This window comes from Felis catus, chromosome D1 (assembly GCF_018350175.1).
Source record: "Felis catus isolate Fca126 chromosome D1, F.catus_Fca126_mat1.0, whole genome shotgun sequence".
NCBI classification, from domain to species: domain Eukaryota; kingdom Metazoa; phylum Chordata; class Mammalia; order Carnivora; family Felidae; genus Felis; species Felis catus.
In genome coordinates, this window is record NC_058377.1 from 114,816,990 (window position 1) to 114,843,440 (window position 26,451).

The 26,451-nt window shown below is 64.5% G+C and overlaps 4 protein-coding genes and 1 non-coding gene across 12 annotated transcripts; 3 read left to right on the forward strand and 2 right to left on the reverse strand.

Annotated features, from left to right (window-relative positions):
- Positions 1–1,599: 1,599 nt before the first annotated feature.
- RPLP2 (ribosomal protein lateral stalk subunit P2) lies at positions 1,600–3,913 on the reverse strand. 2 transcript variants are annotated; one of them, XM_019812865.2, is made up of 5 exons: positions 3,760–3,913; positions 3,494–3,617; positions 2,880–2,928; positions 1,797–1,895; positions 1,600–1,710 (listed from the first exon to the last, which is right to left on the reverse strand). In XM_019812865.2, the coding sequence occupies exons 2-5, from the start codon at positions 3,614–3,616 to the stop codon at positions 1,637–1,639; spliced, it is 345 nt and encodes a 114-aa protein (XP_019668424.1). In that variant the 5' UTR covers position 3,617; positions 3,760–3,913; the 3' UTR covers positions 1,600–1,636. The 2 variants fall into 2 exon arrangements, with proteins under 2 accessions (XP_019668424.1, XP_003993856.1); XM_003993807.5 differs by having other exon boundaries at positions 1,600–1,713; positions 3,760–3,908.
- On the reverse strand, positions 2,714–2,847 carry LOC111556850. The gene has a single exon (XR_002736565.1). It is a non-coding gene; the product is annotated as a small nucleolar RNA SNORA52 (small nucleolar RNA).
- Positions 3,914–4,070: 157 nt separating the features above from the next.
- On the forward strand, positions 4,071–11,702 carry PIDD1 (p53-induced death domain protein 1). Of its 3 annotated transcripts, none has more exons than XM_023240275.2 (16): positions 4,071–6,097; positions 6,789–7,177; positions 7,454–7,867; positions 8,186–8,395; positions 8,486–8,540; positions 8,712–8,913; positions 8,999–9,124; positions 9,229–9,408; positions 9,486–9,633; positions 9,779–9,914; positions 9,996–10,146; positions 10,237–10,360; positions 10,444–10,562; positions 10,641–10,754; positions 10,876–11,081; positions 11,336–11,702. In XM_023240275.2, the coding sequence occupies exons 2-16, from the start codon at positions 6,865–6,867 to the stop codon at positions 11,577–11,579; spliced, it is 2,742 nt and encodes a 913-aa protein (XP_023096043.2). In that variant the 5' UTR covers positions 4,071–6,097; positions 6,789–6,864; the 3' UTR covers positions 11,580–11,702. The 3 variants fall into 3 exon arrangements, with proteins under 3 accessions (XP_023096043.2, XP_023096042.2, XP_023096044.2); XM_023240274.2 differs by having other exon boundaries at positions 6,826–7,177; XM_023240276.2 differs by having other exon boundaries at positions 6,826–7,177; positions 10,237–10,342.
- Positions 11,703–12,192: 490 nt separating this feature from the next.
- On the forward strand, positions 12,193–19,837 carry SLC25A22 (solute carrier family 25 member 22). 2 transcript variants are annotated; one of them, XM_045039747.1, is made up of 11 exons: positions 12,193–12,305; positions 14,248–14,418; positions 15,437–15,600; positions 15,702–15,827; positions 16,019–16,074; positions 16,702–16,792; positions 17,283–17,401; positions 17,510–17,684; positions 17,788–17,942; positions 18,052–18,127; positions 18,198–19,837. In XM_045039747.1, the coding sequence occupies exons 3-11, from the start codon at positions 15,581–15,583 to the stop codon at positions 18,349–18,351; spliced, it is 972 nt and encodes a 323-aa protein (XP_044895682.1). In that variant the 5' UTR covers positions 12,193–12,305; positions 14,248–14,418; positions 15,437–15,580; the 3' UTR covers positions 18,352–19,837. The 2 variants fall into 2 exon arrangements, with proteins under 2 accessions (XP_044895682.1, XP_044895683.1); XM_045039748.1 differs by lacking the exon at positions 15,437–15,600.
- Positions 19,838–20,128: 291 nt separating this feature from the next.
- Positions 20,129–22,674, forward strand: CEND1 (cell cycle exit and neuronal differentiation 1). 4 transcript variants are annotated; one of them, XM_003993809.5, is made up of 2 exons: positions 20,129–20,265; positions 21,642–22,674. In XM_003993809.5, exon 2 carries the CDS (start codon positions 21,740–21,742, stop codon positions 22,187–22,189), a length of 450 nt encoding a protein of 149 aa, XP_003993858.1. In that variant the 5' UTR covers positions 20,129–20,265; positions 21,642–21,739; the 3' UTR covers positions 22,190–22,674. The 4 variants fall into 4 exon arrangements, with proteins under 4 accessions (XP_003993858.1, XP_019668428.1, XP_019668429.1 ...); XM_019812869.2 differs by having other exon boundaries at positions 20,145–20,242; XM_019812870.3 differs by lacking the exon at positions 20,129–20,265 and adding an exon at positions 20,509–20,601.
- Positions 22,675–26,451: the final 3,777 nt, after the last annotated feature.

Genomic DNA, 26,451 nt, shown 5'->3' on the forward strand with positions numbered 1-26,451 from the left:
ATATCAGAGCTGAAATCAATAGGACCCTCAACCATCTGAGCCACCCAGGTGCCCCTAAAAGGTGGTTTTACTCAAGCAGAGGTACGGGACCCGAGCATGTAAGTACTGACCAGCTGTGTAATCATTCTGCCAGGCGGGTGTCATGCTTCCAATCCCACACAGGACCCTTCTCTTCCCGGTCTAAGGTCTGCCCACGGACTTTAGGCCCCCTCCTCCAGGGAACCTGGGGCATCCACAACGCCACCCTCCTTGCCCCTTACAGCACATGCTGCTGGAACACGTGCGGTGACGCCTCGTGGCCCGTGTCCCACCGACCACAGGAGCGGGTTCTACCTCCTCCCCCAAACCCGAGTCCCACGCTAGTCCCCACTCCTCTGGGTAACCAGGAGGGCCTCAGGCCTTCTTTCTTACATCCATCCCATACACACTCCTGTCCCACAGGCCTCATCCTCCCTCCCTGAGAGGCCCTCCACCCCCAGACGTTCCTTTTATGCTCCTTCCTTACCTGTTCCCTGCAGAACAACCCACAAGGACGTCAGAGCTGTAGCCTGGCACGAGATGCACATACAGTACAGCCCGGTGCTGACCCAGAGCCATCAGAGTGTCTACTGAGTGGTCTGGCATGGGTGGGCAGAGGACCTGAGGCCCAGAAGACTATAAACCACTGCAGGGCCAGGATGGTGGCTGGATGGGCACGGGCAGGCCTGCCCCTGGACTTAGGGGGCACATGGCCCAACATCACTGACTACGAGCCCCTTCCTCATCTGGCCAGACGGTCAGATAGCTGTGGTAACCAAGCCTCAGAGCAGGAACGTGACTGCCCCGTTGCTGAGATTAAAAATGGAGCTTGAGGGGCGCCTGGGTGGCGCAGTCGGTTAAGTGTCCGACTTCAGCCAGGTCACGATCTCGCGGTCCGTGAGTTCGAGCCCCGCGTCAGGCTCTGGGCTGATGGCTCGGAGCCTGGAGCCTGTTTCTGATTCTGTGTCTCCCTCTCTCTCTGCCCCTCCCCCGTTCATGCTCTGTCTCTCTCTGTCCCAAAAATAAAAATAAATGTTGATAATAAATAAATAAATAGATAGATAGATAGATAGATAGATAGATAGTGGAGCTTGAACATGAACTGGAGCCCAGACCCCACAGGAAAACCTACAGATCGCACACGCACCACCACACCTCTTTCTCGTGTGTAACTGAAAAATGCTACCAGTCTTGGGGCAACTGCTGGCCTCCACCAGCCAGAGCCTCCTGTGAGCACTGCAGACCACCCACTGCCTTTGAAGTGTTCCTGTGTGTCTCCTGAAAGCTTCAGTTCCTGGGGAGGCCCCGGCAGTCCTCAGGAGTCAGGACTGTGCCCAAGAAGGCTTACGTCCCCTCCAGAGCCTACTCAAGGATTGGCGCACCCTAGATCCATAGGAGGTGCCCCCCCCATCCCAGGTACCCATCTCTGCACCAGATCCCCAGTTCCTCACGTCACCAGGAAGGGCTTGGGTTTCTCCTGGAATGAAGGCCTGCCCACCCACGGTGGGACCCCCTCTTCCCCCACACCTGCCCTGTGCCAAGGCCGCACTCTTACAAAACACTCACAGGTGGCTCAAAAAATACGTAAAAAGGGTTTTATTTGCAGGAGAGCAGGACTCTAATCAAACAAGCCAAATCCCATGTCATCATCCGACTCCTCTGATTCTTCCTTCTTCTCGTCTTTCTTCTCCTCTGCTGTGGGGAGGAAGGGCACAGTGAGCAAGGCCCACAGCGCATGCCAGATTCCCAGCAGAGACCCTGCCCCAGCCTCCACTTACCTGCAGCTGGGGTGGAACCAGCAGCGGGAGCTGCAGATCCTGGGGCAGCAGAGACGGCCACCGCCCCACCAGCAGGCACACTGGCCAGCTTGCCAATACCTATGGAAGTCAGGGGAGAGGAGATCAGAGCAGGTGCTCGCCTGAAGGCCCCTTGGGGGTGGACAAGACGGTCTGCCCGATATAGGGACACATCACCAAGTGCCAGCGTCACAAGCTTCTCTGTCCTCCCACACAGGCGGCTCTGCCTCTGCCACATACACGCACCCCAGCCCCCTCCAATGTCCTGTCTGGAAACTGTCTAGGAATCCCTCCCTGCCCCCCCCCCAAAAACACCCCTGGGTGACCGCACCCACCCCAAAGGAAGCTGGACAAATGCATTTACATCCGGGACAGGACTAAGTCAGCTACCTGGGTCCAGATCCTCATCCCCAGCTGTTTGCCGAGCTGGCTGTGCCCCATGAAGTACACACACAGGGATAGAACCACCGTCCCAACAGCACCACTTGCAAACAATTCCATCAGCTGCACCCCCATGCCACCAGAAAACCATCTGCCCGGCAAAGAGGGGCAGGGACCTGTGGTCTCTCCCACACCCAGTCGGTGCTCCCAACCCCCCGAGAACACATGGTGAGATCTGTTCATAAAACCCTAATTCCCGGCTGTCTGGGTGGCTTAGTCAGTTAATCCGGCTTCGGCTCAGGTCATGATTTTACAGTTCGTGACACATCGGGCTCTGTGCCGACAGCGCACAGATCCTCTGTCTCCCTCTCCCTCTCACGCACACGTTCTCTTAAAAAATAAGCAAACATTAAAAAATATATTTAAAGATGGAAATAATACCCAGTTCCGAACCCTGCAGGTGGGGTGGGCAGCCGGCCGGGTGACAGCACCAGCACCCTCTGCTGCCCTCCCACGAAGAATGTCTAGAAGCATCCCCGGCACAAGCCCACTGAAGCCTGCTCACTTCTCTGGGTGAGGCTTCTCGAGTGCTCTGGTCCACAAGCGAAACCTGGCAGGCCACAGGCTGACCGGCAGGGATTAGGATGGACCACGAGAACGAAACCCCCCAGCACACAATCTCACCCTGGGCAATGACGTCTTCGATGTTTTTTCCGTTCAGCTCACTGATGACCTAGAACCACAACCAGCAGTTACCAGAGGCTCACTACTGCGCCCCACACCCTAACTTCACCTCCTGGAACCAAGCTGCACAGAGAAAACGCCCCCGAGCCTCGAGCCCTGTCCTGTCCAGCCCAACCCTTATGGCCCGCACGTGCGTTCTCTAATCTAAGCCTGTCGCTAGCGGGAACCGGACCACTCCCGGCATTTCCCGAGCAAGAATCGGACAGCATCTCGGTTTATCCTAGCCACACGCCCGAACGTTGTTAGTGAGGCGGATGAAAGACAACGTCATTAAAACGCGCCCTGCCCTTTCCACTTCTCTAACACAAAGTCACTTGGACGTTTTAAACTGCGCTGTAACTTCCATCTCGGGTCCCCGGAACCAGGCTGGAGTCCGCCTCACGCCCCCCCCCCCGCCTCACTGTCCCTTCTTTGGGGTCGCAGCAGCCCCACGCCCGCCCCGAGCACACCAAGCCGCGCTTTCTCAAGGGTGAAACCCGCGCCGCCGAGGCCACAGGCCTCCAAATGCACAGCGTCGGGCCATCCAGGGGCTGCGGGGCCTGCGGGGCGGCTACCTTGTTGAGCCGGTCGTCGTCCGCCTCGATGCCCACGCTGTCCAGAATCTTCTTGATGTCCTTGGCACTGGGGGAGGCATTGCCCCCGAGGGCGGCCAGCAGATAGGAGGCGACGTAGCGCATCCTGAGGCGGGAGGAGACGGCGGCGGCGTGACTCGGAGGCCGTCCGCCCCGGCCCCCTCCAAGACCCGGCCGGCGCCTGCCCGCCCCTCCCCGGGACCCCCACGGCCCCCACTGCCCGCGCCCCGGCCCCGCCGCCCACTCACTCGGCGGCAGACTAGCCTCACGCGTGCGACCTCGGCGGCGTCAGGGACGGAAAGGAAGTCGCAGGCGCGGGGGGCGGGGGTAATCCGCTACCCAGAAGCCCCCGGGATCCGCGTGCCGCGCCGCGAGGGCGCCTCCGAGTGACGTCACACGGCGCCCAGGCGGCGGAGGCGAAGAGGCCTCGCTTTGTACAGTCCCGCGGCAGCAAAGGCGAAGGGCAGCTCCAGGGCCGCCTTCCTGTACCACGCGGGACGAGGGTCCCCCGACCTTCTTGGGATGGCGGAGCGAGCGAGCTTGCAGCGCGGCCGCGACTCCCGCCACACATCTCTGTGCGGCAGACGTGGCCGTCGCCGTGGGAGGACTCCAAGTCCCATGGTGCACCACTACCGGAAGTGCGGGCGCGCTTTCTGTGCCGACGCACGCGGCCGGCCGGCTGCCGGTTGGTTCCTGGCCGCGGGGACTGTGGGGACCCGCGGTATTCCCGCGCACCCAGGCCAGTGAGGTGGGCGAGTCCGGCCCGCACTCATACTGCGGAGCCGAGCGGCCTGGGCCTGGTGGCTGCGCCCCTACGGGGTCGTGTGGACTCCGAACTCACCTCTGTGTCCACGTGCCACTTGTTCACTGCACGGTATCCGGGACCCCGCCGCCGGTTGGCGTGGCGAGAGGGAGCAGGCCTGGCCCTGCTTCTCCGGAACCTAAGTTTAGAGCGCGCGAACACACAGAGTAAATAAACGAGTCGATCCAGACCGAGATAAGCTCGAAGGGATGAGGTGGCCCTGAGAACTGGGGCGAGCGCCAGGCAGAAGGGTCAGGTGCAAAGGCCTCACCGTGGCTGGGGATGGGTCCAGAAGCAGGAGCCAGCCCAGCCCGTGGGGGGCTGTCACAGCGAGGCCAACCTTCGGGTGTAGTGCATCAAGCACGGGTGTGTTCATGCAAACCACACGGTTCCTGTGGGCGGCCTCGCTGTCTGGCGCAGAAAGGTTTTCTTGTTCAAGGTCTCACAGTTGGGGTAAAGTGGGGAAACTCCTTGCAAGGAGGGGACTTCTGCAATACCTAGGGAAGTAGCCGGTTGTGATTTTTATTTTTAGAGATAAAATAATACATGAGACCTACCATTTTAATCACCCAATTCAGTCGTATTGGGTCCATTCACATTACACAACTGTCACCGTCATCCATCACCAGACTGTTTTTCATCTTCCCAAGTTGGATTAGACAGTAACTCCCTATTCTCTCTTCCAGTTCCTGGCTCCCACCATTTAAATTTTTTGTCTCTGAATTTGGCTACTCTGGGGACCTTGTATTAGAGAAAGCACACAGCGTTTGCCCTTCTGGATCTGACATTTCGTTTAACGATCTTCTGAAGGTTCATGCACGTTGTAATGTGTGTGTGCGCGTATCCCAATTTTGTTCCCTTTTAAAGCTGAATAGTATTCCTGTGATTTATTTAAGACTTCCGGCAGCTATGTAGAAACTGAGTGGGGGACAGGAGCCAGGAAAGTGGGGGCCTGGCAGAACTGCCCATCCTGGGGGAAGGGGCGGTGATAGCTAGGGAATCGGAGGAAAGAGGGAGCGGCAGTGTGGGCAAATGAACACAGGGACGGCAGGCTCTGAGAGTCAGACCTAGTTTGAAGTTCTTGGCTTTGGCACTTACCGGCTATGAGTCCTTAGGCAAGATCTAATCTGTCATGGCCTCCATTTCCTTTCCTTCGAGGTGCAAAGATTGAAAAAGGCAACGTGCGTGCGGGGAAGCCCACTGCTGGGTCACTTGGCCCAGAGCGATTGCCAGTTAATAGGATCACAGGAGCTGGGACAAGGTCTCTAGAGGAGCCCCAGGAAGGCTCCGGGGAGAAGGAGGCCCCTGAGGCTGGCTGGGAAGTGGCCCATTTAGAGCTCTGGCTTCTGGCAGCAGCTGCGATCGGCCCCCAAAGCCTTCCTCCGTGCCGAGATTTGCACCAGCTCACTCTGACAGGGGCCCAGAATGCCCAGCTCCGGAGCAGGGCGGGCCTGAGGGCCAGGAACCTCTGAAAGGGCGGGTTTCCCAGCCGCTACGCGGGCCCTCGCGGCGGGAGAGGCTGGACTGAGACGGACTAACAGGAAGCCGAGTGCAGCTGGGCTGGCGGCTGCCGGTTGGGGTCCGCGGCCGCGTCTCCAGGGCTGCAGGCTGGCAGAGGGCAGGCGGGGCGGGGAGGGACCCCGAGGCCGTTGCCTGCGGTCCCACCACAGAGCTAGGGGTGTCCTGACTGGGCGGGACCGGGAGTCCCGGCCCGCTCCGGGAACTCACCGGCGGAAACCTGGCGCCAGACGCGCACCGGGGACCGCGCACAGCCTGGAAGGCAGGTACGCGCGGGGCGCTGGCGGGCGGTGGGGACGGTGGGGGTCGGGGGTGCTCTCGGGGCCAGGACCAGCCCCCAGGCGGTCGGAGCTCTGAGTGTGCAGACCACTGCCTTCATCTTCCGACCGAGATGCGAACGGGAAGCGTGGGAGAACCCTCCTCCAGCGGTCACGAAGTGGGGTCCCATCACCCCACACACACACATTCACTTCTCTGACACATGCGGGCACAATCACCCTGTTCCACGTCTGGGCCACTGCCTCCACGCGGCAGATAAGAGTCCTTGACCTCTGGTCGAAGCTCCTGGGTGTGAAGGCTGGAGGTGGGGCTGGACCCAGAACTCTGAAAGGGGCGGGGAAGGGAGACAGCCAGGATGAGCTGACAGCTCTAGGAGTCCCTTGTGCCAATGTCCAGAATCGGGATGTGAAGCCTCACTTCTCCCTCCTCTCCCACTACCCCCGCCCCAGCAGGTTTCCCAGGCTCCTCCGCACACAGGTCTCCCTGCGTGCTGCCCTCCTAGCTCTAGGGCGCTCATTTCCCAGCCCTATTCCAGCAAAGATCTGTGCAGCCGAGGCCCTGGGCTCTGTGGGTCGGCTGGCCTGGCTCAAGGACTCCCCTCCAGCCCGAGTCTCCATTCCCCTGAGCAGGAGGAGGGCCCAGTCCCACTCCCTCCCACTCCTCCCCCTGACTCTGCAGCCTTCCCAGGCCCTGCCTGAGCAGGCCTGCTTGGCAGGCTGGGACATGTCTGGCCCCCGAGGACGGCCGGTGGGCGATGGCTGCGGTGGCGGAGGGGCTGGAGCCCGAGGCAGCTGCTACAGAAGATGATGCACAAGATGCTGTAGATGCTGTGGGTGCTGTGGACGCAGAACCCGGGGACCCCCCTCTCCTGGTTGGGAGCCGGCTGAGCCTGGACCTGTACCCTGGGGGCTGCCAGCGGCTGCGACACCTGTGTGCCCGGCAGTCCCCGCAGCTGCTGGAGGTGCAGTTCATGCAACTGAGCAGCCACGAGGACCCTCGGCTGCTAGAGACCACCCTGGCCCAGGTGCCGTGCAGCCTGCGGCATCTTCGCTCCCTGGTCCTCAGAGGTGAGCCCCACCTGGTCCCACCCCCTCACAGGGTGCAGCTGGCTGCGCCCGCGCTCCTGGACACCGCAGCTCCCAGCCGACCCTAGCGTGGCTGTCTTTCCTGGGGCAGGTCGTGGGTGATGGCTATCAGGCCAGACGAGCCTGCAGTGTCCGTCTGCTGGCGTCTCAGTCTGTCCCTGTGTGGGTGGGGTTAGAAGTCTGCGCCTCTGAGCGGGGACCTGACTCTGGCTCTGAGGGCCACATCTGCCTTCCCCCTTTCCCCTTTCCCCTTTCCAGGTGGGCAACAGCGGGATGTGCTGGGTGCCTGCCTCCGGGGCTCCCTGACCACACTGCCTGCTGGCCTGAGTGGCCTGACCCACTTGGCCCACCTAGACCTGAGCTTCAACAGCCTGGAGACGCTGCCGGGCTGCATCCCCCAGATGCATGGTCTGAGCACCCTCCTGCTCTCCCACAACCACCTCTCAGAGCTCCCTGAGGCTCTGGGCGCCCTTCCCGCCCTCACCTTCCTCTATGTGACCCACAACTGCCTGCGAACGCTGCCCAAAGCGCTGGGAGCCCTGTCCACCCTGCAGTGCCTCGATCTCTCACAGAACCTTCTGGACACTCTGCCCCCTGAGATTGGAGGCCTGAGCAGCCTCACCGAGCTCAACCTGGCCTCCAACCGGCTGCAGAGCCTCCCAGCCTCCCTTGGTGAGTAGGAGCCGTGGCCCTCTTGGCTCCCTGGGCCTGATGGGGAGTGCCTGGCCTCCACTCTCACGTGGGCCCCCTTGTCCTCCACAGGGGCCCCTGCACACACAGGCTTGGCCCACCTCAGAGCCTCCACCCCCCTAGGTGACCGTTGCCTGCCTTCCCTTCCCCAGCTGTGGAGGCCCCTGCACAGACTTCCCAAGCCCCCTGAGTCTGGCCGGAGCGGTCAGAGACAGGACTAGTGCGAGTGTCCCGTCCTGGCCAGGGCTGGGGTGGCCCTGCGCGGCCCTCTGCTGGCCCTGAGCTGGCACCTGCCCGCAGCGGGGCTGCGGTCCTTGCGGCTGCTTGTTTTGCACAGCAACCTCCTGACCTCGGTGCCCACCAGCCTGGCCCACCTCCCGCTGCTCACCCGACTGGATCTGAGGGACAACCAGCTCCGGGACGTGCCCCCTGAGCTACTGGACGCCCCCTTTGTGCGCCTTCGGGGGAACCCCCTGGGCGAGGCCCCGCCTGCCCTCCCCAGTCCCCCAGGTAGGCCTGTTGCTGGGGGAGGTCAGGCCACAGACAGGCCGAGGGGGCAGGTGCCATGGCTGTTCTAACAGCTTTCCTGTCCCTCCATAGGGACACCGACGATCCCAGAAATGCCCAGACTGTTCCTGAACTCAGATTTGGACAGGTGTGTTGGGGAGGAGAGATGGGGCCAGACAAGCATGTCCTGGCCCTGTCACCCTGTCCCTGATGGACACCTTGCTCATGCCTCCGGGGTCTCCCACGGTTTCCTAGGGGTGCCCAACTCAGATGTACACATGCCTTCTGTGTCTGACTGGATGTCCGCCCTGTCATGCAGCTTCCTCGTGACCCCCCAAGGCTGCTCGGTGACCTTGGCCTGTGGCGTCCGCCTGCAGTTCCCTGCTGGGGCCACTGCCACCCCTGTCAGCATCCGCTATCGACTACGGCTGCCGGAGCCGCGACTCGTCCCCTTGGGTCCCCACGACTCTCTGCTCAGCCACGTCCTGGAGCTGCAGCCCCACGGGGTGGCCTTCCAGCAGGCACGCCCAGAACAAGTCAGGGGTGGGGTGCAGGTGATGAGGGCCCAGGCCTGGGCCCAGCGCTCACGCCACCCTTGCCTGGCAGGAGGTGGGCCTGTGGCTGCTCTTTGTGCCCCCGCGGGCCCGGCGTTGCCGTGAGGTGGTGGTCAGGACCCTGAATGATGACAGCTGGAGTGACCTGGAGACTCATCTGGAAGAAGAGACACCCAAGGTGAGAGCCACTGTGGCCCTCCCCCCCACCCCGCCCGACGGCTCTGCCCAGACCCCGTCCCCGCTCTGACCCTGTTCCCTCTGACTCCCGTCCCCCGTGCCCAGCGGCTCTGGGCCCACTGCCAGGTGCCCCACTTCTCATGGTTCCTCGTGGTTTCGCGTCCTGTGTCCAATGCCTGCCTGGTGCCACCAGAGGGGACGTTGCTGTACTCCTCGGGACATCCTGGGGTCAAGGTCACATTCCCCCCTGGGGCCACTGACGAGCCTCGGCAGGTCTATATGCAGGTACAGGCAGGGCCAGGGCGGGCGGTGGGGGCCGCCTCAAGACAAAGGTGAGCCTTCAGGTGGCCTCTTTGCCCCAGGTGGTGCGCGTGGCCAGCGGGGAGCTTCGGGCCCTGCTGGAGGAGCCCGGGGCGGCGGCCAGCCCCCTGCTCTGCCTCTCCCAGAGCGGCCCCCCCAGCTTCCTCCAGCCGGTCACAGTGCAGCTGCCTCTGCCCCCCGGCGTCACAGGTGAGAGGCGGCTGTCCGTCCGTCCGGCCCACCTGTCCGTCCGTCCGGCCCACCTGAATTCCTGGCCGCTGGGTTGAGGGGGCAGCGCTCAGACGGGGAGCCCCTGCGCGGGTGGCCTCAGCCTCCCACCCCCTCGCGTCCCTAGGCCTCAGTCTGGATCGCTCGTGCCTTCACCTGCTGTACCGGACCCCTCCAGAAGCCACGTGGGATGACATCACCACTCAGGTGGCCCTGGAGCTCACCCACCTGTATGCTCGCTTCCGGGTCACGCACTTCTCCTGGTCAGTGCCCCCCCACCCCCGCTCCCTCGGCCCCTCCCCGCAGGACTCTCGTCCCGGCCGCACTCACGCGCAGCCCCGCAGGTACTGGCTCTGGTACACCGCCAAGACCCGCGTGGAGGGCCTGGCTCGCAAGGCCTGGGAGCGGCTGCGGCTGCACCGCGTGAGCCTCATCGCGCTGCAGCGACGCCGCGACCCCGAGCAGGTGCTGCTGCAGTGTCTGCCCCTCAGCAAGGTAGGCGTCTGCCAGGGCCGAGGGGTGAGGTCCGGGTGCGGGGGTGCGGGCGCGGAGCTCCGAGCCAGCGGGCGCCCCCCCCCCCCCCAGGTGGATGCCACCCTGCGGCGGCTGCTGGAGCGGTACCGAGGCCCCGAGCCCTCTGACACGGTGGAGATGTTCGAGGGCGAAAAATTCTTCGCTGCCTTCGAGAAGGGTATTGACGTGGATGCTGGTATGCCCCCCCTCCTTGGGGGCGGTGGGTGGACGCTGGGGTCTGTTCCCCAGGCTCCCCGCTGAACCCATCCCCGCCCCCAGACCGCCCAGACTGCGTGCAGGGCAGGGTCTGTTTTGTCTTTTACTCACACCTGAAGAACGTGAAGGAGGTGTATGTGACCACAACCCTGGACCGACAGGCTCAGGCTGTGAGGGGCCAGGTGGGTCAAGTGGGCAGGGAGCCCCAGGCTGCCTGGGCAGAGGCTAGAACGCTGAGCCCCACCTCATCCCATCCCCAGGTGTCCTTCTACCGGGGAGCAGTGCCCGAGGACGTGCCCGAGGAGGCCGAGGCGGCCCGGCACCGGAAGGGCACAGACAGCCCGTGGATGGCCACTCTGCCCATCAAGCTGCCGGTGTGGCCTGGGGTGGGGGGCAGTGTGTGTGAAGGGGGCAGGGGTGGCACAGAGGCCGGGAGCGGGGAGGCCGGGGTGGGGGGCAGAGGGCAGGGCTCACTGCACCCCTTCCTCCTCACAGAGACTGCGGGGGTCCAAGGCGCCAGGGCAGGGGCAGGGGACTAGCCTCTCCCTGGCACCTTTGAACCTGGGTGATGCTGAGACCGGCTTCCTGACCCAGAGCAACCTGCTGAATGTGGCCGGACGCTTGGGCCCTGACTGGCCAGCTGTGGCCCTGCACCTCGGCATGCCCTACCGTGAGCTGCAGCGCATCAGGCATGAGTTCCGGTGAGTTCCTCTGGGCCTGCTAACGCTGGCTTTGGACCAGCCTCGGGCCTGGGTCCTGGCAGCCGCCAGGAGGACCTTCCCTGAGGCTGGCTGAAGTTCTGCCCCAGGTGGGTGGGGACAGGGCCAACGGGCAGGAGAGGGAGGGTCTGGCCACCTCCCACCTAGGGAGCAGGGAACCCGCCCTAGGAGGGCGAGCAGAACGTTGGGTGTGGTGGCTGGGCCTCTGGGTCACCACTCCCCCTGCCCCCCCCCAGGGACGACCTGGACGGCCAGATCCGTCACATGCTCTTCTCCTGGGCTGAGCGCCAGGCCGGGCAGCCGGGGGCCGTGGGGCGCCTCGTCCAGGCCTTGGAGCAGAGTGACCGGCTGGACGTAGCCGAAGAGGTGAGGGCGGTGTTGGAGCTCGGCCGCCAGAAGTATGAGGACAGCATCCAGCGCACGGGCCTGGCCCCACTGGACCCTTCAGCATCACCGTCCCCAGAGTCTGCCCAGGCCTAGACCCCACTGACTTCGGGCTGGCCCCTGATGCACCCTGGCCAGTGGGTGCCTTCCCTGTGCGTGGGCACAGTGACTCCCTGTTACCCTCTCCTCTACCGCGCGTAACACATATGTGCTGTTCTGGCGGCTTCTCAGAGCTCAGTTTATTTGTTGGGTGGAAGGCGGCTGGCCTGAGATCAGAGGCCTGGGCTCAGCTGGGATGGGGCCCTGTGTGAAGACTTCACTACCTGCTGGCCTGCTGCTCCCATGTGCCCGGGAGGGAGAGGGGCTACAGCTGCAAAGTAACGGCGAGGCACCGGTGGGTAGGGTCACCTGTGTGCCGGGTGGTGCGTCAGCCCTGTTGGCGGGCAGGTGCCGGGCCAGCTCCCATCTCTCCAAGCACCTACTGCGAGGCCCGGGACACCACCCTGCCCTAGGACACCCCCGTCGCAGCATTCTCTGCCACCTGCTGGCCCGGCAGGACTAATCACTGGGTCCCTGGCCCTTGCGGGGGCGCGAGGCCCAGAGAGGAAGGAAGGGCCTTTTGGGGCCTCCGGGCCGCGGCCGGGCGGGCGCAGTGGCCGCGGCGGCCGGGAGGGGGAGCCGGAGCCCGCTTGCCGAGGGCCGGGGGCAGGGGGCGGAGCGCGCAGCGCCGAGCGGACGCGTCTCCGCGCCTCGGAGCAGCCGGGCGCGCGGCACGGCGGGGAGGCGAGCGCGGCGGCGGCGGCGGCGGCGGCAGAGCGCGCGGTGAGTGCCCGCCCGGCCTATCCCTTCCGCGGCGTCCACCCGAGTGCGGCCCGGCTGCGGGGGCGAGGGGCGCCGAGGTGGCCGGGGTAGGTGACAGCTGCCCCGACAAGGCGCCTCCGGGGTTGGGGGGTGGGGTGTCCCGGGCCGGCGGATGCTCCGACCAGCTGCCGCCCGGGTGTGGGAGGCCGTGCGCGACCCCGGGCGGTGCCGGGCGCGCTCCCCGCGCACACGTGTCCCCACGGGGTGGGTACAGCTGGGGCTACTGCCCAAGCAGTAGAGGCCAGGCCGCGGGGGGGGGGGGGGCACACACGTGGGACCCCCGCCGGACTTGTGTGGACACGTGCGTGGCTGGAGTCGCCATCGCCTGGTGGGGGCAGCGTGACCGCCCGGGCCGGTCTGCATACCCTCCAGAGGAAGGGACAGGGGGGCCTGAGCCGGTCTCTGAGCTGGAGTCCGCAGCCCCCAACCCAAGCCTCCTTTGTCTGCGGATTGGGGCCCCTCTGACAGGATAGAAAGCGCCCCCTCCAACGGGGACGGGACTGGGGGGGGGGTGGTTGAATGGGGAGCCTGCGGCCAATGCCAGACTGAGCATCACCCCCATCGCCTTTCGTGGGGGTAGGGGAGCTCCGCGGCTTCCCTGGTGGGAGATTTTCTCCCCGGGTGGGTCTGGAAGTAGCGGAATCATCCCGTGAATGGTCTCTGTGGGCAGCACCGGCCCCAGCCTGCTCAGGTCCTTAGTTTACCTGGCCGCACAAGTGGAGAAGGGGACAGTGAGGACGGACAGCCCTGGGCCTCAGGCCTGGCTCTGGAGGCCGGGTTTCTGTGGCAACAAGAGGGGCAGAGGGAAGGCCTTCCGCAGCTGTCTCATAAGCAGGGGTGGGAACCACGGAGTGAGGACGGACAGAGGGGGTTTCGGGTCCACTGGACCCCTGGCCAGTCTCCCCAGGCAGAGCCCCTCCATGTCACGGCTGTCGGTCCAGCGACCGTCTTCCCTGTTCCATTCTGCAGCCTGTGGCTTATGATGTGGGGCCCCAGGACTCACTCTCTTCTCAGGCTTGGGATCTCTGGGCCTGCCTCGTTGCTCCCCTCCTCATCTTGACGGTCTGTCTGACTTCGGGACCCCCGTCACCCAGGTGTCCCTTCCCTTGGATGGGAGGTGGGATCTGGTGATGCTCCAGGAGGCAGGGCTCACTCAGTTCCCCAGAGGGCAGGGGTAGACCTCTGGGAGACCAGAGGGAGAACCCGGACCCTGCCCCTGACAGCCTAGGGCGGCAGAGAGCTGGCTGTGGCCAGCCTATACGTGGCGGGGTGGGGTGGGGGTGGGGAGGGAAAGGTCAGGCTGAAGTTCAGAGGTCACACCCTTATCTGTAGGATAGGGCCTGGGGAAGCAGGTCCTGAGGACTGAGGCCCTGGGCGTGTGCGTCGGGGGCCCTTAGCAGGGCAGAGGGCTCTGGGAGTGCCAGTCCTCATGCCCTCTGGACCTGGCAGGTGAGTGGTCCTATGGGCGGCAGCCAGTGGCCTCTGGAGACCTAGCCACCCCTTCTCTGGTGTTTTTAGTAAACAGGTTCGTCTTCCTGTGCCCTAGGGTGAGGTTTCCACGAAACGTGTCTTCATCCAACATACACACAAGTTTCACAAAGAGGAGTGGGCACAGAGTCCTCCCCCCACCCCCCTAGGGACCAGATATTCTCCATATCTGTGCCCAGGGTGCCTGGGCCCAGAGAGCGCCCCATTCTCTGGGTCCCGGAGTCCTAGACAAATCCAGCCTGTGGGCTGCAGACGGAAAGCCACTGGGCAGCTGGGGTCGCGGCAGCCATGGGCAGCTGGCTTGGCTTGGCCGGGTCGGCCTGAGTCAGGCCCACCGCCCCTTGGGCCGATCAAATCTCTGAGGCTGGCCCTGCCTCTCCGAAGCCGTCACACCCCTTCCCATCCCTTCTCCCAGGGCTGCGGGGAGCCTAGGCGCGCCCAAAGTGAAAGAGAAAGTCGCCCCCCCAAGGCCGGCCCCGCCCCGCCCAGCGGCCAATCCGTGCCGCCGGCACCTCCCTCGGCCACTGGATCTCCTCTGTGAGCCCCGCGGGCTGGAGTCCTGGAGGAGCTGAGTGCCGTCCTCGGGGTGAGCGGGACTGGGGGCTTCGGAGGTGATGGGGCTGGAGGGTCGGGGACACGGGGGATGGCTGGCCTGGGAAAGCCGAGGTGAAGGTCACCAGTCCTCAGAGGGACCACGGGTGTGAGCCAGCCTTGTGACCCTGGGCGGCAGTGCTGCGGGTGGGGGCCCCCGGCAGAGGCAGCGGGGCCGGCCCCAGGACTCTGGGGGGCCCCCGACAGGAGGCTCCTGAGCTCGGCTCTGGCTTTCCTGCCCTGCGCCTAGTGAGAGGGGCCCTGTCTCCTCCAACCCCTAGGGTGGATGGGGGAACCAACCACATCGAGCCTCAGAGAGCCAGCCATCCCCTCCCAGCTGCCCCCTAGCCTGTGCCCCAAACACCCCTGAAGCTTCCGAAGCCCCGGTCTGTGTGTGTGTGTGTGTGTGTGTGTGTGTGTGTGTGTCCGTCCGTGTGTCTGGGAGAGAGATTCCTGGGAAGGGTGGACAGGAGGGTGGGTGCAGGGCTGGGGTGGGTGAGCATGGTGCTTGTCCGCGGGGAGGGGTCTGTCCTAGAGGAGCCACGGCAGTGGAGCCGGCTCCTGGCGTGGTGTCATCTACCTGGGTAGCTGTGAGCTGAGCTCGGGCTGGGGGGCTCCTCGGCGCCTCCAGCCCCATCCCGAAGAGGGCAGGCACCAGCCGCCGCTGCTCAAGGATGAGGGGGTCACCCGCAGTCCAGGGCTGAGACGCCCGGCCGGCCGGGAAATTGACTCCCGGAGAGGCGCCTGGCCCTTTAAAGGCAGAGTGCGCTCACGTGTGTGTTCAGTGTGCACGTGAGTGTGTGTGAGCGTGAGCGAGGCCAGCTGGGAGGACTCACAGGCAGGGGGGTGGCTGCGGGGAGAGCAGGTGGCCCTAGAGATGGGGCCACGGGTGGGTGAGGGGCTTGGTGACCCGGCACGAGAGCTGGGGAGGGCGCCTGGGGGGGAAGCTTACTTCCCTGATGTGCCTCTGTGTGGTCTGTTCCTCCCTCTGCTGATTCCTCACCCTCTTCTAGAAGAGAAGTGGTGGTTTTGAAATTCCCCAGAAAGTGGAGGACCGCCCCTCCCCCTCTGTCCCGCCCACCCTCTGCCGCCTCTACCTCGTCCATCCGTCTTCCACCGTCCACCTCTCCGGCTCCTACCTGGGCGCGCTCAGTTAAATGGCTGATAAGCAGATCAGGTCAGAACGCGACCCTGCCTTTGGTCTTGGCTCCACCCTACCCCGTGTGTCCTGACCTATGGCCGGGGAGGCCACTCTCCTGACGCTCCCTCTGTTCTCAGTCTGCCAGCCAAGCTCATCAATGGCGGCATCGCCGGGCTGATCGGGGTCACCTGCGTGTTCCCCATCGACCTGGCCAAGACCAGGCTGCAGAACCAGCAGAATGGCCAGCGCGTGTACAGCAGCATGTGAGTGTGCGGGGGGGGGGGGTTCGTGAGGCTGCGGGGGCGGGGGGGGGGGGGCAGTGCGGTGAGGCTCAGACTCCTAAGCCCCGCTCCTGCCTCCCTCACCCTGTTCCACAAAAGGGGAAACTGAGGGCAGGGCAGGCCTGGGGAGCTCTGTTGCTGGTCCCCAGCTCACCCCCTCCCCTTGGCCGCAGGTCTGACTGCCTCATCAAGACCGTCCGCTCGGAGGGCTACTTTGGCATGTACCGAGGTGAGGCCGGGGGTGGGGCAGGCGTGGGTAGAGGGGCCCGGCTGTAGGAGCTGGGAGGCAGGTGGCAGCACCAGGCAGGGCGGCACGCTTGGGCCAGGTGTGTGGGTGTGGACGTGACCCACGGGGGTCTGGGTGCTGGGCCAACGACACAGGGTGGGACCCGCGGGGAGGGCAGTCCTCTGTGGCATCGCCCCCACCCCCACTGCCTGCCAGCATGGCAGGACACGGTGTCTCTACCATGGTGGCTGCAGCCTTGTCCCTCGTCTTCTGGGCAGGTGGGGCTCCATCTGTGCCGGGAGACGGGAGGGGGTGGGGGTGCTGCTGCAAAGCCGATTAGGAGACAATCCTCAGGCCTGGATCTGCCCAGACGCCGTTCAAGGGGCTCGCCGCTGCCTCCCCAGCAGCCCTGGCCCCGGCAGCGTGAGCACCCCGTCCTCCAGGGGAGGTGCTCCTCTGGGAGGGGGAGAAGAGAGCCTGGAGGAGGCACTGCCCCTGTCCCTGCCCGGTCCTGCCCCGCCTGGCACCAATGTGGGTGAGAGGGCAGGAGAAACGGGCCAAGGAGTGACGGGGGCAGGGCTCTGCCAGCTGGGAGGCTAGTGCTGGCTGAGAGCCTCCCCAACCCCACAGGAGCCGCCGTGAACCTGACCCTCGTCACCCCGGAGAAGGCCATCAAGCTGGCCGCCAACGACTTCTTTCGATATCAGCTCTCCAAGGACGGGTGAGGGGCTGGGGGCCAAGGTTGTGAGGGGGAGGGGTGTGTGTCTCCTGACAAAGGACAAAAGCTCTGCCCTCCTGTACCCCTCACCTTGACTCCCTCTCCGCCTCCTGCCCAGGGAGGGAAGCGGATGCTGAGTCAGTGGTGCTTAGGCCCCAGTGGTCTTGGCCCCCGGCCACTATGAACTGCCCCTTGCGGGGTGGGATTTGGGAGGTGCTGACCAGCTCCCCTGTCACCCAAGGGTGGGACCGAAAGGGTGGCCCGTTGGGTACTTGAGACCCCCAGCTTTCCCAGGGCTGCGTGCGTGAGAACGGTCCTCCCGCCTCCCCAGGCCCTGCTCGTGGGGCCATCTGTCTGTTGGGCTCGGTGCCAGGGCTGGAGGGCGCTGTACCCCCACGGGACTGCGTCCGCCTCTCCCACTCCCTGTACCCTTCACCCCCAGGGAGGCAGGGGCTTCAGCTTCTGCGCCGTGGGCCTTACTCCTTCCCTGCAGGCAGAAGCTGACCCTGTTTAAGGAGATGCTGGCGGGCTGTGGAGCTGGCACCTGCCAGGTGATTGTGACCACCCCCATGGAGATGCTGAAGATCCAGCTTCAGGACGCCGGCCGCCTCGGTGAGGGTGCAGGGCGGGGACGCAGAGCTGGGACGGGGGCAACAGCCAGGGCCCCGCTCCCGGCGCCCCACCCCCCCTCGCAAGCAGGCCCATCCCTTCTCTCCCCAGCCGCCCAGAAGAAGATACTGGCTGCCCAGGCCCAGCTGTCGGCCCAAGGGGGCGCCCAGCCCTCCGTGGAGGCCACGGCCACCCCCCGGCCCACAGCCACCCAGCTGACCCGGGACCTGCTTCGGAGCCGGGGCATCGCCGGCCTCTACAAGGGACTGGGGGCCACACTGCTCAGGTCGGTGGTGGGGGGACGGTGAGGGTCAGGGGAGGAAGGAGGGAGGCCTGGCCACCGCACACCCGCAGGTCACCAGCGTCCCTCCCTCCCCCCCCCCCCACAGGGACGTCCCCTTCTCCATCGTCTACTTCCCCCTCTTTGCCAACCTGAACCAGCTGGGCCGTCCGGCGTCCGCGGAGAAGTCTCCTTTCTACGTGTCCTTCCTGGCTGGCTGTGTGGCTGGGAGCACGGCTGCCGTGGCTGTCAACCCCTGTGACGGTCAGTGCCGGGGCCACAGCTGGGGATGCAGGCCCAGGGGCGGGGTGGGTGGTGGGCAGGGCCCCACGCTGATCCGCACGACCCGCCTCTCCCCCCGCCCGCCCCGCAGTGGTGAAGACCAGACTCCAGTCCCTGCAGCGCGGAGTCAACGAGGACACCTACACTGGGTTCCTGGACTGTGCCAGGTGGGAAGGCCCCGTGGGGGTGGGGTAGGGGGTGGGCCGGCCCCAGCCCTGACCGCCCTGTCCCCCACAGGAAGATCCTGAGGCACGAGGGCCCCTCGGCCTTCCTGAAGGGTGCCTACTGCCGTGCCCTGGTCATCGCCCCGCTGTTCGGCATCGCTCAAGTAGTCTACTTCCTGGGCATCGCCGAGACCCTGCTGGGGCTGCTGCAGCCACCCCAGCACTGAGCCCGGAGGCCACCCATGCCCTCCAGCCGCGTGGGACCAGAGCGGGGCCGGAGCCGGGTGGCCTGCCCAGGACTGAGCGAGAGGAAGTCTCCGTCTGCCTCTCCGCACATGGATGGGGGGGAAGCAGAGGAGGGGCACAGGGTCCACGTGGGTGGTGCACACAGGGGCCCCCGAGGGGTCCTGCCTGCACGACCATTGGGATCAACGTCGTATTTATGTAGAAAGCGCAGAAATCTTTACATTCCTGGAGCCAGCCCCCGCCACAGCTCCGCCCCGGCCTGAACACCCCCAGGGACAGAGCTGGTCTCTGGGCTGGGGCCCCCAGGCCTGGGCTGGGCAAGCGGGACCCTACCCTCCAGTCTACCAGCTCTCGTCCCCGAGGCTTGGCCCCTAGTCTACAAAGGGGACCCCGCACAAACCTATTTATTAACTTGCTGAGCACAAGTGCTCTGTCCATCCTTGTGTCCGTCCGTCCAGCCTCCCCTTGCCGTCGCCCTTCTCGCCTCAGCCCGGACTCCACATTGCCCCCCAGCCAGCCTTGCAGGAGGTCTCCTGCCCCCCATATTGAGCCAGGAGTCCCAGGTGCAGGGGGGTCACTGGGTTCTGACTCCCAGGGCAAGCCCCCCTACTCTACCGTGGGACCCAGCATCCCTCCCGGTGGGGCCTCTCTACCCCCACCCCAGGCTGGGGACCCATGGTGTATAAGGTCTGTGTGCATGTGAGAATGTTCTGGGGGGCAGATCGTGTCCACCAGCCCTCAACCGGCCTGGCCTCTCAGAGACGGGGCTGTGGCAGGGCCGCCGGCCTTACCCACGTGGCCAGGCAATGTGTGCGTGTTTGTGCCGTGTGCTCTAGGCTCCCCTCTGACCCCATCCAGGCATTTATTTTTCCAGCCTGGTTCTTGTTGCCTCTCAGCAGACCCCTCTTCAGAGACACCCCCCTGCCCCCCACCCTGGGTCTGGGATTGGCCAGTGGGGAGGGCAGGCATGAGGACCAGTAGGAGCCTGGGGGTACCCACTTTATTTCTGGGGGCAGTACATGCCCCCTCAGCCCTCCCAGGGCCCACCCTACTCTCTGGGCCTCTTCTTAAGGCCCCTGACCACACTCCAGAACTTCTGCCCTCCCGAGACCCCCCTCTTTCATTGATGTTGTGAATTGAAGCCGGCCTGCCCCCCACCCCTGCTCCGCCCCACCCCAGGCCACGTGATTGTGTTGGTGATTGATCCTGATGTGCTGGTGCTGTGTACCCCCACCCGGGCTCCCTCCCCGGAGGCCCCTTCCCAGTGACACTACCTGGGGCTCAGGCCTGGGCCCCCCCCACCGAGTTCACGGTTGTTCCTGGGAGCTGCCCTCTCCCACCACATCTGTACCTTGGAAGCTGCTGCTGCTGCTTACAGAATTATATTTTTTTCTTTTGAAGAGATTTAAGAAGTTGTAACTTTTTGTGTCTTGTCCTGTAAGAAGATAAATAAATATTCTAAGTAGATACCCTCTTCTCTGAGATCTGTTGGAACCGACTGGGGGAGGGCAGCCTTCTCTTTGGGACTGGCCTCCCTTCTGCAGACCTTCCGTCCGCCCACCCGCTGACCGGCACCGGGCCTGGGCTAATCACCGGACTCCTGCTCTGGCTGGGTCGGGGGTGCGGGAAGGGCAGCGTCCACCCCTTGCTTTCCTGACTGCAAGCCGCCTTAGGGATCAAAGGCGGAGCTGGGTTTGGGGGCCCCCGGGTGGCTGCGGGCGGGTGGAGCCGGCGGCGAGGTAGCCCCCGCCCCCTCGGCTCGCTGCGCTGAGAGCAGTGCATTGTGGGAAACTCCCAGTCCCCGCAGCCGCAGCCGCAGCCGCCGCCCGCCCGCCGCCAGCCCTGGTCCCGCGGAGAGCGCGCAGCGCCGAGGTGGGAGCACCGGGAGCAGCAGCGTAAGGCACTGGGGTCTCTGGGGCCGGGGCGGCCCCGCGGGGTGGATCGCGGGCTCTCGCCTTGAAGGTCACTGGGGGCGCGTGCGGGCCCCCTGGCTCGCTCCAGCCCGGCGGCTCCTGGGAGGGGGAGGGGGGTGACGTCAGTGTGAGACAAAAATAACGGGGTGTGGGGGGGAGGCAGACCACCTGCCCTTTGCAAACTTGGCGCCTAGCAGCTGGATGCCCATCCAGAACAGCAGGGCTTGCGGGGCCGCTGGAGCTCCCTGGGAAGTGGGCCAGCAGCTGGGCTGCTCTCGGGACACCCCCATCATGCTGTGACCTACAGGTGACCTTCAGGTGTGGTTAGTGTGCCTGGCCTGGGTGGAAAACCTGGGCTGCTGCTTCCCAGTGGGCGCCCTCTCCCCGTGCAGGTGGGGGTGGAGGCGGGAGGAGGGGCTGGGGGGTTCTAATCCTCACGGAGGAGAGGCAGACGGCTGGTGTCCGGGTCTTTGGGGAGAGCGGACTCGGGCCCAGCCCAGTGTCCCCGGTACCCCCAACTCAAACACTGAGGGTCTGGGCCAGGCCTCTCCTACAGCCCCGAGCCCCGATGCTCTGCCCTGGCCCAGATTTGAGGGCGCTGGGACTGACTGACGTGGTCTGTCCACTCCAGGCTCACACCAGGAAACCGCCCCCCTTGCCCTAGAGGCAGGCACAGCCTCAGACTCGGGAAGGACTCCCTGCCCTTGAACTGGAGCAGGCGAAGCTGTCCTTGGGGTGGGTACCAGGGGCTGGGGAGGGGCGGATGCCTTCCAGGAGGCACAGGCCTGTCACTGCCTGTCTGACTGGCTTCTCCAGCCTCCTGGGGAGACACCTCAGGTGTGTTGCATCCCTGCTGTGGCAGCCTTGGGCCCACACCCACCCTGCTGGCACCAGAGAGCCCAGACTCTGGATTCCTGCCCTGCCCCCTCTCTACTTGGACCCAGTCTTCCTGAGACGGTATCTGGTTGGTTCTGCCCCAGGCGCACCCTAGCTGCCATGCCCTACTTTGACCACATACCCTCCTCGGGGCCGGGCGGGGTCTCACTTCCCCATCAAGGGCCTCCCTACCCTGGCGTCAGATGGAAACAGCACGTGTATGGGCAGGACCATTTTGCAAAGGAGGAAACTGAGGTCTCTGGCCGGTCTCCTCCGGCACCCCCAGCCTGTTCAGGGCCCAGAGGCTCTGCCTGTGTGGTTGGAGGGGCTTCTCAGGGAGTGGTCGGGGGGAGATGGAGAGCAAGCATCCAGAGCTGGGGGTTGGTCCGGAGAACTGGACAGGGTCTCTAGGGGGGCAAGGTGGTGGGGGCTGAACGGGAGGGCTGAGTCTCTGGCCACAGCCTCATTGTCTCTCTCTCCAGGCCTAGATAATGCCCAGGAGCGAGCTGTCCTGAGCCGCTGTGGTCCAGCTACCTGCCTGTTCGCGCACACCCCACGAAGCCTGCCAGCACCACCCGCCATGGAGTCCAGAGGGAAGTCGACCAGTAGCCCCAAGCCCGACACCAAGGCTCCCCAGGCCGCTGCTGAGGCCAGGGCCCCGCCAGCTGTGGATGGCAAAGCTCCCTCGGCTAAACCTGGGAAGAAGGAGGCTCAGGCAGAGAAGCAGGAGCCTCCAGCGGCCCCCACACCACCGACTGCCAAGAAGACCCCTGCCAAGGCAGACCCTACGCTTCTCAATAACCACAGCAACCTGAAGCCGGCCCCTGCAGCCCCCAGCAGCCCGGATGCAACCCCCGAGCCCAAGGGCCCCGGGGACGGCGCTGAGGAGGACGAAGCCCCCAGCGGGGGCTCAGGGGGCCGAGGCCCTTGCCCCTTTGAGAACTTGACCCCGTTCCTGGTGGCTGGGGGTGTGGCTGTGGCAGCCGCAGCCCTAATTCTTGGCGTGGCCTTCCTGGCCCGGAAAAAATGATGGCTGGTGCCCAGGTGGGGGCCCAGCCACTTCCTGTACAGACCTCAGGAATGTAGTGCATGCCGAGCTCACACACAGCTACGTATACATACGTACATACGTGATATACATATATATACGCGTTTACCCCCACATACACGCAGAGGGAGAGAGCTGGACAGGCGAGCAATGGAAACCAGGCCCCCTCACCGGCCCCCCAGCACTTTCCCTTCCCCATCTCTGGGGCGGAAGGAGCCCAGGCTCCAGAGTTTACTGAGGAACACAAGACAGAGCTCCAGCTTGGGGCAGGGGTCTTGGCCGGGGGCAGTGGAAAGAGTGGACTGTGAGTGTGGCCCACCGCCTCTGGGCAGGTGCGTCCACAGCGGACCCACTCATGTGCGCCAGCTTGTGCCGAGAGGCCCCAGGGCCGGGTAGGGGTCTGGGACGGGCCCTGGCAAGGGCCCAGCCCGTGTGGAGACATTAAAGGGTACGGCTGTTTCACTCTCCCCATTTCTGCTCTTTGTTTGTAGCTGGACAAGGTTGGGGGAGGTCCATCTGGGCGGAGCCGGTGCAGTGGGAGCCCATTTCTGCCCTTTGTAGCTGGGCAGGGTTGGGGGGGGGGGGGTTCCACCTGGGCAGGGCCGGAGTAGTGGGGCTGCCCTGAGTCAAGTAGTCACAGGGGCAGACCTTCTATGCCACCCCTGCCCATCACCTGAACCCTGGCTGGGTGGACACACAGCCCAAAGGCCGGTCTGGGGAGGGGGGCTCCCATACTTCACCCGGCTTGTGCTCCAGGGGAGCCCCCGAGGCTGGGACCGCCTCACTTCCTGCCCTGAGCCTCCTCCTTGTCCTGGGGCCAGCTGGGAGCCTGGCGGGGAGGACGGGGATGGGGGCGCATGGAGGGGTCCCTCCCGCCTCTCCCAGCACCCTTTGATTCTAACAAGCGTATACATGCAATAACACAGGTAGAATAGAGCTGCTTGGTGGGTGATCAGCACCCACGTCCATCGCCCCTCTGTGCCTGCAGGGACACTGCTGTGCAGCCCCTCCTTAGCACATCTGGTCCCAGCTTGGCCCCTGGCACGGGGACAGTGGGCAGGCTCTGGAGGGTGGCCCTGGGCACTGCGGGAGCCCGACGTGTCCTTGCCTGGCCAGCCAACCACAGGAACCCCGGGCCTGAGTGGAGGCCAAGTCTGAAATAAACTGTATTGTTCAATGGCTGGGCTGGTGTCCTCACCTACATGGGGCCGGGGAAGGCTTCCGGTCCGGGGTGGGGGGTGGTCACATCCACACCAGCAGGCTTTCCAGGGAGGAATGGGGAGCTTCAGGTGGCCCTCCCCGGCCCCTCCTGCCACCCCTATGCCTCTGATCCTGGGCCCTGCCCCACCTCGGGCACACACAGCCAGGCCTCGCTGCCCGCCCTGACCCTAGATGGGCTCCTGCCCGCAGGCCTGGGCTGCCAGCCACGGTGCACAGGGCAGGGCTGCGACTGGAACAGCGAGGACACGGGATGCGGCAGGGGGACCTTGCTCCCCAGGCTGACCCTCTGGCCAACGGGGCCGGTGGGGGGTGCTTTCTCCGCCACTCTCTGCAGTGAGCTCCCCGTCTGCGGGGGGCACAGAGGACACCGTGGAGGTGGGCTTTCCCCTTCTTACAGCCCCGCTGCCCACAGCTCCCTGAGCCCACTCTGGCCAGACGTCCCACTGGACTGACCCCGGCTGTGGGCAAGGCTGCAGGCGCGTGGGCTGAGGGAGCTAGGTGTCACGGGCCCCAGAAGTGCTCCCGGGGGTCTGCCACCTTGGGCCCCTCCTGCCCCCAGCCTCGTGGAGCTGGCATGCCCGCCCTCCCAGGGTGCGCACCCCATCTGGGTGTCTGCTCCTCAGGCCCAGACAGGCCCTGAAAGCTTCCTCGGAGTGAAAACATCCAAAACAGACCTGACGGCCTCGCCCGGACACGCCCCCTCCGGGTCCAGGAACCTCCTTCTGACCTGGCTGCTCCGGCTACCCGGCCACATGGGGGCGCCTGCGGGGTGGACACTGCCCAGAGGTCCGGCCTCCTGCCCGGCGGCCCGAGGGCGCCCTGGCTGCCCTCCGGCCACGCGGGGACACCCGCCACCCGTCTGCCGTCCAGTCCCCGCTGCCATTTTCTCCACTCTGTGGCTTGCTCCTTAAAAACAGACAAACCCCTCTGATATTTTAGAGGATTTTTGCAACGAGCAGAGGCGACCGTGGGGACGAGTCCGGAGTCCAGGGCTTGGCCTTTGACACACATATCCCCCCGAGGCTGCCCATCGGATTCGCCGGTTCACAGCACGCTCAGGTGGTTTCCAAACGTTGGCGACTTCAGACACAGCAGAGACGAAAATCCTTGTAACTCCCCTTGTCCCATGTGTCCTGGGGTGGGACGTGTGTGTGATTCACGTAACATAAAAGGTACCAACTCTTTTGTTTAAGTGTCTACCTTGAGAGAGCGCGACAGCAGGAGAAGGGGCAGAGACAGAGGGAGAGAGAGAATCCCAGGCAGGCTCCGCACTGTCAGGGCAGAGCCCGACTCAGGGGCTCGAACCCACGAACCGTGAGATCATGACCTGAGCTGAAACCAAGAGTCATCGCTTCACCGACTGAGCCACCCAGGTGCCCCTAAAAAGTACCGTCTTCATCGACTCCAAGCACGCAGATCAGGGGCACTGAGCACGTTCATGCTGTTGTGCGGCCGTCCCCACCCTCCATCTCCAGAACTTTCCATCTTCCCAAACGGAAGCTCCGTCCCCGTGAAACACGGACCCCGGCCCCTCCCCCAGCCTGGGCGCCCACCATCCGCTCTCCGTCTCCGGGAATCTGGAGACTCCAGGGGCCTCGTGTGAGGGGATCACACGTGAGCATCACGTCCCCCCGGGTCCATCCACGTGGTGGCAGGTGGCAGAGCCTCCGTCCTCGTCAGGGCCGAGCGACAGTCCTGGGTGCCGACGGACCGCGTCCAGCCATTCGCCGTCGGTGGACGCGGCGTCGCTTCCACCTTCTCGCTGCCGTGAGTTAACGCTGCTCTGAATGTGGCCGCGCACAGACCTCTGCAAGGCCCCGCAGCCTCTTGTCTTGGATGCGAGGCGGCAGCGGGACCGCTGGGTCACGGGGGAGGGGGGCGGGGTGCGTCTTGAACCCCGCCGCTCCGTCTGGTGACTGGGGGCCGGCCGTGACAGCACTGCTCCCCTGTCCACCGCGACCGGGGGTGGGGTGAAACGCTCCAGCCCAAATGAGGCAAACTGCCCTCTTCTGGTGGCTTCTATCGGCACTGATCTGACGTACTCCTCGTCACAAAGTCCTTGGCCACTTGGGTCTCCCCTTGTGTGATTTTTCCTGTTGGCGCCGTTGGCCCGTTTTTCTGGTCCATGGAACGCCTTCCTCTCATCTGCCTGGGGGACTTCTGTAGGTGTGTTGCGGACGAAGCCTGTGCCACACTGCAAACGTCTTTACTCGGCGGCCGGCTTACCTCTGGCTGGGTCTCCTGAGTGCAGAGCTTCTGCAGCCTGAGTCGATCCCTCGTAACCACTGTTCCCTTCAGCGCATGTGCTCGCGGATCTCGGTCAGGAGGAAGGACACTTGCTTATCGCCCGCTAATATTCTCGGCATTTGCTGGTGTTTAGTAAATGCCATTTCTCGGGGCGCCTGGGTGGCTCAGCCAGTGAAGGGTATGACTTCGGCTCAGGTCATGGTCTCACGGTTCGTGGGTTTGAGCCCCATGTCCGTCCGCTCTGTGCTGACAGCTCAGAGCCTGGATCCTGCTTTGGATTCTGTGTCTCCCTCTCTCTCAGATATGAATAAATGTTTTCAAAAGTGTCATGTTTTAATCTGCCTGGACCTCGGGTTTTGTGTGTGGAGTCAGCTGGAAATCCAGTTACTTCCCTTCCATCAGCAGATCCGACGGAGCACAGGGTGGTCCCTGTCACGTCAATGACACCACCTCTGGCTGTCACCGGTCAGCACAGTCAAGGCCTGTTCCGAGCCTGGCTCAGCCAATGCCTGCCCGCTACCTGTTGGTGTAGCTTTGTGACATCACTCGGTAATAATCTCCTGTTTCTTTATTTCTGATTTCCCCACATGCTCTGTTACTGGAGTCGCTTCCCTGGGAATGTTAGAATAAGTTAGCCGAGGTCCGGCGGGCCCCATGTGGGGTTCTGACGCCCAGTTTCTGTCTTGTTGCGTCCGCAACTCAGCAATGTAGGGACCTTTCCAAAATGAGGCAAACTCTGAGGGATAATCAGGGCTGGCTGAAATTATTGTTACTAC

What these genes read in the sequence shown, in the direction of transcription:
- RPLP2 (XM_003993807.5), bottom strand. Translation starts at nt 3,616, where the DNA reads ATGCGCTACGTCGCCTCCTATCTGCTGGCCGCCCTCGGGGGCAATGCC. An exon ending in ACGACGACCGGCTCAACAAG is followed by an intron (nt 2,929 to 3,493) that starts GTAGCCGCCCCG and finishes TTGTGGTTCTAG; the next exon opens with GTCATCAGTGAGCTGAACGG. An exon ending in TGGTTCCACCCCAGCTGCAG is followed by an intron (nt 1,714 to 1,796) that starts GTAAGTGGAGGC and finishes TCCTCCCCACAG; the next exon opens with CAGAGGAGAAGAAAGACGAG.
- PIDD1 (XM_023240275.2), top strand. Translation starts at nt 6,865, where the DNA reads ATGGCTGCGGTGGCGGAGGGGCTGGAGCCCGAGGCAGCTGCTACAGAA. An exon ending in GAGCCTCCCAGCCTCCCTTG is followed by an intron (nt 7,868 to 8,185) that starts GTGAGTAGGAGC and finishes ACCTGCCCGCAG; the next exon opens with CGGGGCTGCGGTCCTTGCGG. An exon ending in AGTGTCTGCCCCTCAGCAAG is followed by an intron (nt 10,147 to 10,236) that starts GTAGGCGTCTGC and finishes CCCCCCCCCCAG; the next exon opens with GTGGATGCCACCCTGCGGCG.
- SLC25A22 (XM_045039747.1), top strand. Translation starts at nt 15,581, where the DNA reads ATGGCTGATAAGCAGATCAG. An exon ending in TATCAGCTCTCCAAGGACGG is followed by an intron (nt 16,793 to 17,282) that starts GTGAGGGGCTGG and finishes CCTTCCCTGCAG; the next exon opens with GCAGAAGCTGACCCTGTTTA. An exon ending in GGGTTCCTGGACTGTGCCAG is followed by an intron (nt 18,128 to 18,197) that starts GTGGGAAGGCCC and finishes TGTCCCCCACAG; the next exon opens with GAAGATCCTGAGGCACGAGG.
- CEND1 (XM_003993809.5), top strand. Translation starts at nt 21,740, where the DNA reads ATGGAGTCCAGAGGGAAGTCGACCAGTAGCCCCAAGCCCGACACCAAG.